This window comes from Motacilla alba, chromosome 9 (assembly GCF_015832195.1).
Source record: "Motacilla alba alba isolate MOTALB_02 chromosome 9, Motacilla_alba_V1.0_pri, whole genome shotgun sequence".
Classification (NCBI taxonomy): domain Eukaryota; kingdom Metazoa; phylum Chordata; class Aves; order Passeriformes; family Motacillidae; genus Motacilla; species Motacilla alba.
Window position 1 is genome coordinate 11,311,099 of NC_052024.1, and position 14,477 is coordinate 11,325,575.

Below are 14,477 nucleotides of genomic sequence, written 5' to 3' on the forward strand. Positions count from 1 at the left end.
AAGAAAGATCAAAATCACTGATCTTTCTACAGTAGCATTTTATATGAACTGCAAAACACTAGAAAAAATGCAGGGCAACAGAAAGACCTTTAATTTCCAGCTTAGTTAAACTGATGGGCTTGTTGGTCACACTGACACGGTGTAGTGTTTCCCTTGTAGTTTTGTATAATTGCTGCTAGCCTGGAGTTCATAAATAAGTTGCTGTTCTTAATAAATTCATGTTTGAGCCTCAATATACTTCAAAACACTTTCCTTAAAAAAAATTATTTGCAAATAGAGTGATAAAGGCCAGAGTCCTGCCTAATGATAAAAGTAAAAAAAGAAATTTGTAGATTCTGACAAATGACATTTCCTGTAAATTTATGATTTATCTGTTTGTTTACAAACACTTGAGCCTAGAGTGAAAAGCTTCAGGCTCAAACAAAAGATGGTCACTCTCAGATATTGCTTTTTTTTCCCAACATATATAGATTTGCTCCCTGAAAACAAACCATAAAGGATATTAAAGCTGTGACAACAGCATAAGAGGATCCCATGGCAAATGATCCAGCAAAGATCCCCAGAAAATTTCCCACTGACTGGAAGAAAGCAGCAGCATCAAAAGCATTAGGATTCTCCTTAGGACTGTAAATGGATATAGAGCTGAAAAGAAAACAAAGGGGTGGGGGAGAGGGAGAGAAAAAGAAATAACAAATTCAGTCACATTGTAAAAATTTTGGAATCAATAATTGCAAATGAACAGTTTTAAGCACTCAAAATGCAAAACAAGACTTCTCTGGGCTAATAGCAGATGAGAGCAAAGCAGATGGAGACTGGGGAGAACCAATTTGTTTTCAAGGTTTCACTCTGGAAATAGTCTACTGCCAGTCAGCAACACTTTTATACTAGAAGTGCCATAAACAATATTGTTTCCAGGCCAACAAAACATTAAAAGGTGGTAGGTGGATAAGAAAACTGCAGGGAAGATAGATAACTTTGAATTATTTATTGGCCATATGTCCTCAGAGCAGTTACATATTCGCAAATATCCTTGATAAAAAGTGCAGCTTTGTGGCTGAGGTTCAAATGGGTGACACAAATCACAGCAGGTACCACACATGCAGCAACAATTTTGTCACAAACCACTGAGCATTTTCCTTCTTGGTGTAACCCTTCACAACCAGGGCTGCAGCTGTGCCAAGAGCTCAGCAATAGGAAACTCGTGGACAGAATCAAAGTTGTGCCACAGAAAGAAACTGCTGCAGTTGTCCGAGGTCATCTCCTGTTTGCCACCCCTGAGTGCAGCCACCAGAAGTATTTTGGGATGGGAAAAGATGCCACCAAAGCAAAGGGGCTGTGTACCAAATAATTCTTTGAGCATCTCAGACTTATTCGCTAGCAGTCAGTTATTACCCAGAACACCAGTAACTCCGTGTATGTATGTGCGTCCTTTTTCTTGTTGAAATGTTATATTGAGCAGATACAAAATAGCTCTAAGCCTCACAAACTAATTAAGAAACATTTTACATCTTTGTGTTCTGTTGCTTTGAGTGATGTTTTGAGTACTTTTATGATCCTTCTCAAAGAAAATGTGCTGAACTTGGCTTTGGGTTCCAGAATGTGCCTTGGATAGATGGAAAATGACTGGTATTTTAAGAATTGAAATTTTAGAATTTTTAATAAGTAGTGAATATTTTAAGCTTTTGGATATTAAGAATGTGATCCTTGCAGTCTGATGTTTTTCATTTGGAAATAAGGCTTAGGGTTGAAGTTCTGTATAAAGGATTTTCTAAACAGATGCATTGAAATAACATGAAGATGTGAAAACAGTTCTCATGCTTTCAGTCTGCAGAAATGGCACAAGGATTCTCAGGGCACATGGTGGAGCACCACAAATATGAAGGGGGAATGCTCATGCACTACAGCAGAATGATGCTAAGCACTAAAATCTCTTATGTCCAGTGATGATGATTAGCACCACCCCCAAATCAGTGAGATGGTTTCTCGTGGAAGGTGCCATTGATACAAGGACACAGAACACTGGCAGCACAGGAACTGGTGATCAGCAACATGTTGCTATCTAAATTTTCTGTTCTTTTTCCACTGTGGCTTTCTTAGACCAGGGGATCTGTTATAATTCTTTGTTTCTCTTGCCTAGAAACTTGTAGGTGTGTCTTGACAGCAAAGCAGCCACTTGGTTCTTTGATGTTTGTCCCAGCCAAGTACAAAGACTGCAGCTGCTGCTCTGTTTTGCTTAGTGAATTATAAATCAGAAAATGATCTTTTGTGCCACTGGTGCTCTGGCCTGCATTGAGTGGTGAATTCAGAGAGGTCCTAAAATCAAGGAAAATGGTTCTGTTAGAATGATGGGCTCTGACTATGATAGAGCTGCTCAGTAACAAAACAGGTCTTGACATGGAGTGAGAATTTATTAGTCAAATGTAACCCATAGTCAGTAAATAGTTTTTTTTTTTTTTAAGTATGTTAATCTTAGGGCAAGAAAAGTTGGCTTTATTAAGACTGGTTAGGGTTACAGTTTGCCCTCCAATCTACCAACAGATTTCAGGGATGAAGAAAACTAGAAGAAAGCATCCTATTCTTAATGTAGTTATTTCAGGAACAAGTATGAAGTGACTCATTATCACTGAAAAGTTTTTTTACTCAGTGTGCCCCCAATGATTTTTTAAAAGCACCATAACATGACATATACTCATTATACTATTGTGGTTTCTGGTCTAAATCTTTCCAGAACTCCTGTTTCCCTGCAGCTCAAAGAATATCTACTTCTATTTTTCATTTCACATTATTCTCTACTAGACCTATTTATTTTTCTGGATATGTTTCTTTTTATCACTAACTTTTTAATCCTTTCAAGCATCCAAAATAGAGAGTAATTTACCTGAGGTTTTCTGTATAAGATGCAACTTAACAGAACAGGATTTTATTCTGTTTATTCCACTACTTCCTGCCAAACCAATTATTTGACCTAAAACCAAAATTGCAAAGTTTAACACTGGAGAGAACCATAATTAAAATTATAGTGCCTCTACTCCTCTTCCTTTTCCTTGGAGAGCAATTCAAGAGGCCTGCTGGCATGACTTGCCCTCTCTGCTATCTGCTCTCTGTGCTCTCTCTAAAAGGAGATGATTGCAGTTCATTAATAAGCAGTGTGGGTTTGAGACTGTTTTCAGGTTTTAGAGGCTTTCTAAAGGCTGAACGAGTTTAAGAAAAAAAAAAAGGGGGGGGGCGTTTATTTCTGTTAATTTGTATCAGAGGTGGATTAAGGGAGTCCTCAAAGTAAATGCAGCAGAAAACTGTTTCAGAAACTGGTAAATGAACAGACTTAATGGCAAAGGCCTCCTTTATCTGCCAGCCAGAGTGAGAAAGAGTGCAGGGATAGGAATGAGAGATTTTTGTTGGCTCCTCACTGAATACTCAATATATGTGACACCTGTCCCAGTCCCTACCACCTGTGTGTGTGTGAGCTTGGTAACCTCTGCCTCTCCTTCTGGCTGGAATAATACTTCACCTCCTGGCTGGGTTCATGAGGATTAGCCAGCACTTTCTATATCAGACAGATATTTAACAGATCTCTTTTTATTTCCAGTTTGTCTGTGTTTCCTTGAGCCAACAGCATTGGACAGGCTCAAGTGCTTTCACAGCTTTCAAAAAAGGAAATACAGACAATATTTATTTATGCACCATATTGCAAGTTGGGGTGGTAGTTTTTCTTGAAGCAGATAGAAGGATTAACAGTTTGTGTCAGTCGTACCACGCTAAGCTTTCCACTTCCCTGCCCTCAACTGCTGAGATCACTTTAGAAGAAAAGCTCAGCATGACAAACACTTTAATTCTACACACTTTATAGGGATCTGATACTAAAGGTCTGCATGACAGAAGGGTTTTTGCAATAAAAAGTATCCAGCCACATTTCCTGTTACATCTTAATTGATTACTTTTTACATCTTCATTTATTCTTAAGCAAAATCTCATTTATTCATAAGATCTTTATCTTCTGGTTAGTTTTCCCAGCCTGTGAGTACAGCACAATGTATTTTCCTTGGAAAAAAGATATAAAATAGAAAGCAATTAGAATTGCAGCAAAGATTTTCCAGGAATTCATGCAAGTTTTTTGAGGAAAAAGCTGTTGTTGAGGTTAAATCTTTTATCCTACTTTTGCTTCTGTCCAAACCTGATGTGCAGAGGGCTAATGTGGCAGCATCAAATAAAGAGATGCTGATCAGCCTTAACTAGCAGAACAGCACAAAGATTCTTTGTTTTGATAGAAGCCAAAGGGAAGCAACACCTGTATCAGATGAATTTTAGAAAAATGCATTATGCTGAAGAAAACATACTCAAGCAAGCTGTGTGTGAACAGCAGAAAATTTCTAATAGAATTATGTAGAGTCAGTTATTAGAAATAACCAGTAAACAGACTGATTTATTCCTGTCTTTTTGGCCAAAATGAAAGTAAACAACTTGGGAGAGGAACATTTCTTTCCACCTGCTAAGCCACAGGGCTTCCTTTAGCCAAGTGCCCTTCTTCCTCCTTGCCCTTCATCACGTGCCATGCAATACTGCACAGAAGAGAATCAGGATCAATGTGAGAAAAGAAAAAAAAAAAACCTGAAAATACAGAAAGGTCAGATGTTCCCTAAAATATCTTCATTGAATAAAGTGGGATCTCCCTCAGGTGATAAATAATTATAGAACTACATGGTGATTTCATCAGCTGCTAATTAAGAAAAATAAAACAGGCCAAAAAAAAAGTATTCTAGAGTTCAAGGTTGTTTTTAAGAGGGAAAGAAGGTTATTTTTCCTGAAATTATAATTATGCAGAAAAAGGTAGGTCATTACAGCATGTTAGGAAACTTGGATCTTTCAGAGAAGTGGATGGAATCAAACAGTTTCCGTTCCCATTCAACTTTTTGGCTATATACTTTTCCTAAAAGTGTTGGAAGGAAGCCAAAACATCAGAGCTGTAAATTACCCCCAATACGTGTTTGAACTAGAAGCCAGATGTGAAAGTCCTTGCATGGCACCAGGCACCCACACCTTCTCTTGGTAGAGCCTGCTTAGGCTTCCTCACAAAAGATCTCCTCCCACAGGAGGAACAAGCAGATGAACTGTAAAGGTAAAAACAACTGGGGAAGTTTGGGATGTGAGCATGCCAAGCCAATAAAAGCACCTATGAAGCAGAGGTTTGCAGGCAGCTAAGGCAAAGCAAAGACACACCAGAGCAGGAAGGCTTAAGGATTAGCAGAGGCAGTCAATTTTAACAGTTTTGAAACAAATATGCAGAGATCTAGATAAAAATATCAAACAACAAACAAAAGCATTTTTCAGATGTGTTAAAACAGTGATCAGTAGATTGAAAGAACACAGAGGAGTCTTTTGTATATCTCTCTGTATAAATCAATATGTCTCCATGGAATTTATTCCTGACAATATTTGCAAATTTTTAGACATTTAAGGTTCCTGAAGTAGAGACTTCACAGAAATATAGATATTAAGTTTTCTATTTATATAGAGCTTTATATAACAGATAAAAAAAAAAATAAAAGGAATGAAAAAAAGAAAGGTACTTGTAGTTGAATTACTGCCCAAGTGGCCAGTGTTTGAACCTTCATTATGGATACCCAAAATTTTATTCTTCTTGGCAACACAGCAGGTCATGGTTTTTGTTCCACTTATAGCCTGGTTTCATCATTGCTAGTATTAGTACTACTACTATTGTTTTTAATTCTAGACAAAGCTCTAAAATAGAAACTCTTTTCTATCTGGGCTTACACTCTGTTTCTTTTGCTCTGTGCCATGGCTTATTTTCTTCCTCTGTTTGCTGACCTTACTTTGCTTCTTTTTAGGTTTTCCAGAATGTGTAAAATACTAGAGGACATTTTATCTTGATTCCTTTAAACCAAGCTAACACTTGCTGTTGTTGTATACGAGCTTTATATTGCTTTTACACTGCTAACCATTTTCAGTTTTCTTATGTGTCCAAGCCTGAGCTGACACACAGCAGCAGCAGCTTGCCAGAGAAAACAACAAATCATTTGTGTTGCTCCAGGTAGACTTTCCCCTAATGCAGATCTTAGTTGTCATCTACCCCCAAACATCAGGGACTGCAGAAAACCTGTCATCCTCCCTCCTCCTTCTCTGTCTCCCAACCCATTATCCTTAGGAAGTCTGCTCTACCTCCCATGGGAGCCTTGGAAACCATCTATCCTGGTGATCCCATTCTTGCCCTCAAATTCCACCACCTGGGCCATTCAAGGACCATTCAAGGACCTGGTATCTCACCCAACTGGATGGGGCTGAAGTCAGCTTCCCTGGAGCCCAGGGACAACTGTGCCAGTCCCTGCTGCCAGAGGTGCTGGACACCCTGCATCCTTCTGAGCCTGCTCACAGCTTGCTCCCTCCAGGGCTGCAGTCACTTTGCCTCGCAGAAAGGAGATGTAAGATGGTAGTTTTGGCAATGATTAAGGACCTAATGGGCCTGCAGGCAGAGCAATTTCAAGTCTAACATCATCTCTGATCTGGTGTGGAGCTTCTCTGCCCCAGTGCACCTGAGAAATGGTCTGCACTGTCATCTGTACAAGTACCTTAGCTTCTCATTACCTTGTTCTAACCTGGTTTTATCTTTGACAGAAAAAAATCCTGATGAACAGCAACATGGGCTTAAAATCTATGTAAAAGAAAATTAAGGCTTTAACAGTAAAATTTGTTCACATATCTCTGAGGCTTGGCATAGGAATATTTCATTCTCAAATGACTGCTATTGCTTCCAAATGCCTAATTTTCATAAATCTATTTGGAAATGTCACAGTCACAGTGACAACTCTTTCCTGTCCCATATCTTTGAGAGGAATGAAGCACATCAGCAGAAAACAGATGGCTGATAGTGGGCTGTCTGTGACAGCATGTGCTGCATTCTGTGTTATCCCTCTGACTGTCCTTACTTATGAGCTGATCATATCCAAAGGCACATAATTTACACATTTCTGTGCCTGCAAATATGCTCCTTTCTCATTTGGATATCAGAACTGTAATCCATCTCACTGTTTAATTCCCATTCTTTTTAAACCTTGCATGAAGAGGAAAGACCTGTGTTTATCTAGAGCAGCTTGAAGTCTATCCCCCCAGCTAGGGAGATTTCAGTGGCTTCAGCAACTGGGAAGATGCCCATAGTGCTAAGAAAGTAGAAACAAAGAATCAACCACCAAGGAAGAGATATATTTCTTGTAGTAATACAAAGAGCTGGACTTCTCCCCTGCCTGGCATCTCTCTTAATCACTAATGCTTATGCAAAATAGAACAAGATAGAACAGTACTGTAAAAAATATGCGTTTTTTTCTGCAAAGAAAACATGACTGTAAAAGTTACAAGCCATCAACCCTCTGAGTTAGCAAGAAATAATGAACAAGTTAAAAATTCTTCAGTCAATATCTAGAAGGAAAAATGAAATAGTTTTCTATGTTATTTGAACCAAATCTGCATGATGCTAATTGTGCCATGAGGGGAGTTAGATGTGCTGTATGTGTTAAGACTCTTGCTCATGTTGCTTCATGAGCCTGAGCAATCTTTTTGCCTCCCTTCCTCTGACACCCAAGTTGGGAGCTATTGTCCACTCCTAGCTCTTGCACGACTAAATTTACATTCTTCTTCATTATTCACCTTTGTGTTATCTTTAAAGTTTTTACTTGAGCCACTCATCTCCAAAGTTACTTAAAGAGCTGAAAAATATTTATAAGAAACATTTACACAACCTTCCCTTTATGTGACAGTTCTTCCCATTAGTGCAGGGTAATGAGACCCTGGAATAAGGATTTTCTGTGAAAATGATATATCCCTCTTGAAAGCCAAAAAATTGAATTAATGTGCAATTGCAAGTGTTCTGTGAGTGTGAGAAAGTTTAATGTGCTCCCGGAGGCCCAATTCGATCCACACCTCAAGTTTATTTGTACAAAAGTGCAGAATGTGATACTATGAGACTTCATTTACTCTACAGAGTGCAAAGAATAAAACAGCAGAGCATGTTCACAAGACACTGACTGATGTGTCCATAAGGGTTAGGGAAGGTGATTACTGGAAGAATGGCTGGTCTTAATTAATGCCTCCATTTTCTACTAAAATTTTTGGGATGACTCAAGGATGAGGCAACAAAGCCTTCCAACTACACTAGCTTTTTACAGTGACTTCATTCCTGCAAACAAATTTTACATTTATCTATGTCAATTGAACTCCACCTGCCTGTTGACAAAATGCTGAGCGCTGCTGGCTGCCTGCACGGGAGCAGAGCGTTGGAATGCTGCAGCAGATTAGCAGGAAATCACTGGGATTTACTCTCATCCTGCTCCAGAGGAGAAACTGCCTCAAATTACCCTCACAGTGATCAGTGTCTGGAGTAACTCCACTGATTCAGTGCAGTTGGTATAGATGTGCACTGGTCTTATCAAAAAAGCAGGATATGACCCAAACACTTTAAGGAAGGTTTAAGCAGCTTGGTTAGCCACGAAAAATCATTTCTCCTATGGGCAACTAGCAGAGATTAAATGGAAGGAGTTTCCACTAAATCTTTATTAAATAGTAATTTTCTTATAATCACACAGCCCATGATTTTGTTCAGGAGCAGTTTAAGACTGAAACAACAGAAAATGATGTGTAGTTTATGCCAGACAGTATTCCCTTCATTTAGGCTTTGACTCATCCTCATAACACTGCAGGAGAACCCACTAGACCTGTGAGCACTGTGAGATACCCAGGGATGAATAGCAGCATTTCCTTTGTAGTAACAGCTGCTGCTTATCCTTCACAAATGCAGAGTCCTACTCACCTCACCCTCCTCCAGGCTTTAAACCAACTTGTCCCTGAGACTGAGCTGGCTAAACAGTACTACAATACACTGTAATCTTCTCTGAAATCCCCTTGAATGAATGTGGACAAAGGAGTGAGGGGTAATAGCACATTGCTTAGCTGATCAATGGAAGAACATATCCAGCAGCTTCTTGTTTAATACTCAAAGGACTTTTTTCTTCTGTGACCTCTGCTTATGAAAATCTGATGTGCCCAAGGGTGGTGCACCCCATGTCTGTTCACGGACAGATTCCTGTCAGTGCACAGCTCAATACTCCCAGGGACAGGGAGAGGAGGCTCTGGGTGCCCAGTCCTGCTCCCCTCGAGGAAAGCAGGCTGCCCTCTTACTGCTTCTCCTCTTGTCAGTGGGACAGGAAAGCACCCCATTCTCACCACTGCTCTGCCAAGCCTCAGCTGTCCCATGTCACTGCTTGAAGTGTAACAGGGGGTGTAAAGCTGACCTAGGAATGCTGAGGATGAGGGACAGAATTGGGAGCATGCTGCTGGGAATATGCTACAAAGAACTGAAAAGTTAAGTGAGAAAGCAGGAGAAAGGAAACTATCTTTGTGAATTCATTCTTCTAGATGTCAGTTTTATATTCTACCAGTCATGTATTCTACCAGATGTCATTATAAAAATATAATGTAATACTTATATGCTTTCATAGATTTTTATCAGGTATGAGGTGTAATTTTGTTTTTTCTTCTGTTTTTCCTGTTATCTCCCTGAAATAAATTGTCTGTCACCCAAAAGTAATCTAATTAAGTCAGACTATATAATAATTATATTTGCAACAAACCTAGAGCTTAGTAAGTATGGGCACTCTTTGACTTTAAAGAGATTCTTATGCTACTGTTTGTGTTTAAATTATTACAAGTGTGCTGCTAGAGGATGCAGGTAGCCCTGGAGCAGCTGGATAATCCACTGCCAGTACTATAGGGTGTCACAGTATTTGGCTGTGCCAAATTTCTGGCCTATCAACAGCCTTGGGCTTTTTCACTTGCGGAATGTTTTTTTGTCAGAGATTTAGAAAGGAGCCTATGGTCTACTGCCTCCACTGAACTTCAGCATCTTTAGGAACTTCTGAACAGAGCAGGACACTGGGCAGCCTGATGCTGAATGTAATTGATAAAGATAAGGTACACAGAATCCTACAAAAATTAGAGTGCAAGGAGAAGGAAAGTATGTCTAAAGTTTTTTCGATTTCAGTGTTCTCCCTTAGTCTGCCTAAGACTCTCTAATGTGTAATAAATAGGAAGAAATGTGGTCTTTGGCATGTGGTATATCATCCTTGTATAGCCAGTGCATGCAAAACAGATTCTTTCATAGTCAGAAGGGGGTGAAATGAGAAAAATCTGCAGTTCATGTCGCTTTTTAATATCTGGAGTACAATTTGTCTATCTCCTACCCAGATTCGTAGAGAGATTTAAAAAAAACCCTTAATGCTCCAAGAAATATTGCCAATAGATGCAAACAAAATGTCCCACACAATTTCTAATGTGCCCAGACCACGCATTAGATGTCCCCACCCCAGTCCTGACTTGGAACAGCCTAACCTTGGGGCTGTGCCAAACATCCCTCTTTTGCCACAATTTACTCAGGAAAACAGCTCCCTTCTCTCAGGTGACCCAGTGCAGGGGATGTGAAGGGCGGGACAGCTCACTTGGAACTGCTGTCTGTTAGCACTGCAAGCTGCCTGGGGAGTTTTCCTTTGCATTCATCATTAGCACTCCTCAAGGATGGCTCACATCATTTTTTCCCCCAGTGAAGACACACCCTGTGTTCTCAGTTGTCTGTTTCTGAGCTGCAGTTGGGAACATAGCTGCTGTGGGAATGGGATTTTCAGAGCTCCATAGCCCTATCGATTTTTCCATGTGCCCACCAAACAGCTGATAATTTTTGCCTCTTGCTAATCTGGATTTGAGATGAGCCAGTAATCTAAAGAAGAAAATCTTTTTAATCTCCTGAGCTGTTCAATCCCACCTACATTTCATTATTGAAAATATTTTCTATATTTTTCTTCTAAAAAATGGAATAGCTGGGAAAAATGACTCAGGCATTGTCTGAATGAAATGCTATCCTGCATGATAACACAGCTTCTCTCACAAATATTAGTTCCACTTCTATTGCTTTATAATAAATGGTTGCAGCTGTTGCCATGGCAATTTTAATTTTAAAAAATGTATCAAACAGAAGACAAGAAATGCAGCTGTTGTTATGAGAAAATCTAAAATAAATCCAGATGTGAATTGTATAATCTAGTGTTGGCAGTAATAATGTCAGAAACAAAACATGTTACATGTTTTGTTTTCTTGATATACTGGAGCTGAGGATGGGGATTTAGGGATATTCTGAATTGTAAGTCTCTGTTCCTGATCCAAATACAGCAAATAAACAGAATGAAGTTTCACCTTAGGGAAAGGCACTTCACTTGCTAGAAAAGCTGGTCAGCCTTGCATAGAGAATGGCAGTTATATTCCTGTGGAAGAAAGGTGAGCCTCAAGCTCTCCTCTACCTTTCTGCTAATATGCTAAAATTTTATTTTTTACAGCTTATAAAAAGAAAAATCCCAGCCATGGCAGAAATCTTAAAATTGCAATATTACCTATTGTTTACTATCTTATCACTCTGCAGCCTGAAGTTCTTTGACCTGTTAGACCTTTAATGTTAGAAATTACTAAAACAAAATTACTGGACGGTGCTCTACAAAGAAAGCACAATCCAACAATTTACATACAATCCAGTACATGTACCAATCATCCACTGGAAAACCCACTGTGCTAGGAAGGTAAATAGTCCACGTAAGTCTCTTTTGGGAAAAAAAATATTTAAAGATAGAATTTCTGAGAAGGTGATAGAAGAATAGGTCCAGACTTATTTGAAAGTGAAGTTTATCTCTGGTTAGTGCTGGCTGAAGAGCAGTAGCTCCCAGCACGAGCAGAGAGGTGTTGAGGGCAGCCTGTGCAGCGTGGCAGCGAACAGGACCCGGGCAGGGTGGCAGACGGGCTGAGAGGTGCCTTTGCATCCGTCTTGTACCTTTTCTCCTTGCCTTGGAACTGCACAGGCTGCTCTGCCTGGAGCCCTTTGAAACTGCAGCTGGCTCTCCACAGCCTGGGGGGTTCGTTTCAGCAGCTTGGGGCTGCTGAACCTTGTGGAAATTGGTTCGCTCGAGCGTGAAGTCAGCGCTGATTACGGCACCTGCCGATAGCTCTTGGCAATCTGGAGGGTTACTGAACTTCACTCATGGTAAAATTAAACAAAGACAGGGAATCGCCACTTAGGCAGGGAAGCTGATAGGGATAGAATTTCAGTCCCAAATTCTAAGGCAATCAAAACAGCAAAACCTTCTTTTTATCCTTAAGGATTACAGCAAGAAGAGAAAACAAGAAAACACACACAAATATACACTCAAACACTCATTCTGTTTCTCTGACTTCCACCTTGGGGGATATTTTACTCAAAATAATTGGAAGTCTGTATTTCTTTATCCTTTGTACAGGAATTTTGAATGATGAGTCACTTTTAAGCCTTGCTACTAAAACTTATGCTACTTGAAGGAAATCTAAAAGTTAATGGGAATCTTGAAAATAATCTGGATAATCAAATCCTACTCATCCTACTTGCCTAAATGTAAATCACTTGATTGAAGTGACCTAATACCAAATATACTGAATGAGAAGTTTTTCTTTGATAAGAATGCATTATTTGTAGGTACACATGCTAAGGCTTTTGGACACACAGCTGTCAGCTGATTGTGAATTATTCCTCAGTGCTAAGACTGAAAGAGTTAAGGAACATCTTCCTTTGTTAAAATTAAGGTAGATGCTATTGACCTATCCAATGCTCTGTGAAAAACCTCACGGAAAGGACAGGCAGCCAAACAGATAATTTTTCTTCCTGGCTTTGTAAAGACTCCATTGATTTATGGATAAACATGTAGTATAGCACATTAATTTCCACCACTTAGTTTAAAAATAAATACTTTCCCTAGACAGGAAGTTCTATGAGGCTTAAACACAGCTATTAATAAGAGGAAAATTATTCTGCCTAGCTTCATTACCCTCATAATTACTAGAACGTAGGAGTCTTGCCTCAGAAAGTTTTGCTTTCACTTCACTCTAACAATGCTCAGTGAAAACACTCTCCAAGCTATGGACTAAGTCCTGCTAATGCTGGAAATAAAATGTAAAACTGTGAACATCCTATAATGAGAGTTTAGAAATACCTTTCACCTTAGTCTCTAGGAATAAAACCACTGTAATAAAGAAGATGTACACTGTTAAATGGTTCAGGAGGCTGATATATTTCTCCAGGAATATTTTCATTTAGCTGTAACCTTCTCTCAGTGTGTCTGAGACAGGAACAGCAGCCTGCTAGGCATTCCATTATTCTCATTTCTCTCACTATTGCTTCTGGCTGTGCTTGCTACAGATCAGTAGAACAATGTGGAAAGAAAAACAGTTTGATTTATTTTAAGTGAAAATAAAGTAAACTTTCAGTGAATGGGGATACAAAATTAAAATGCTTTAAAGTCTAAAAGCTGTATTATTTTGTGAGATTTTGCAATGGAGAAACTACTAAGGGAAAAATGTGAATATCGGTTTATTCAATGTATTGTTGGGATACTACTTTGTTCAAAGCTTTAATCATATTTAAACCTTCCTTTTCAAGTCCCAAATTCTAGCATCCCTACGTCTCCCCAGAAACGTGTTGAAATTTCATTAGAAGTCCAAATAACATACACATATGCACATTACATTCAGAATATGTAGATCATTATAATTAGCAATTAGTTAAGGAACGTCAACGTTCCAAATGCATTAAGAGCAAACTGATAAGAAGACTGGATGTCTTTCCCTGGTACAATGGTCTTCACAGGGAATGTTCCTAAGTCCCATTGCCCTGCACACAGTAGGAATGAACCAGCTCTGTCACATGGAGCTCTCTCAGGGCCACTTGCACAACGGCTGCCCTGAGTGTTGTCTGTCTCTGTCACAGCTTGTGACTTTGCCAAAATGTCACCACTAAGACTACATTGCCATGTTGTATTTGCAATTTCCATGAAGATTTTTTTTTCTCTCTCTCTCTTTTTTTCTTTTTCCCCCTTTAAACTGGCATTCTGCAGAGTCATTATAGAGAGACTGCCTCTGTGCTTATCTTGGACAGAAACCTTACAACCACATAATTACAAAGCTTTCTTACTGTACCACTTTAAAATTCAGATTGCCATTTCCAAGGGGATGAAAGAGGAAATTATCCATCTGTTTCCTACATATCTTTCGCCCTTGTGAAAATGTGACAAAATTATGCAAATTTTTAAAGGTTTCCAAAATGTTTAGCAGACAAATCTCAGTGGAGATCTGATAAACTTCATCAACTAAAAATCTTGCAAGATCTGATTTTTTTAGGCACCTAAACTTAATAGTTTAATTAGTTAAAATTTTTTTTTTAGGCATCTAAAACTTAAATATGTGGCTTTTCCCCCTGCAACTTCTGGTCCCCAGACTCAGCCAGCTGCTGTCCCCAGTGCTGTGACTGTCACATCATCCCTCTTGTCCTCATTACCTCCTCTGTTTGTCACAACCTAATAAGAAGGATAGTGAAGAGGTGCTTGCACCAGGAATGAAGTCAGGGTCTCTCTTGA

The 14,477-nt window shown here is 39.2% G+C and overlaps 1 protein-coding gene and 1 long non-coding RNA gene across 8 annotated transcripts in view; one reads left to right on the forward strand and one right to left on the reverse strand.

The window, feature by feature from the left end:
• Positions 1-14,477, reverse strand: part of SLC9A9 (solute carrier family 9 member A9) — a 193,497-nt gene that overhangs the window by 110,924 nt on the left and 68,096 nt on the right. For all 7 annotated transcript variants that reach the window (XM_038145311.1, XM_038145312.1, XM_038145310.1 and 4 more), the window contains one exon: positions 504-642. In XM_038145311.1, the coding sequence (XP_038001239.1) occupies positions 504-642 (139 nt within the window). The remainder of the gene's footprint in view (positions 1-503; positions 643-14,477) is intronic.
• The window catches only part of LOC119704322, a 73,161-nt gene that overhangs the window by 17,433 nt on the left and 41,251 nt on the right, over positions 1-14,477 (forward strand). The gene's annotated exons all lie outside the window — the stretch shown is intronic.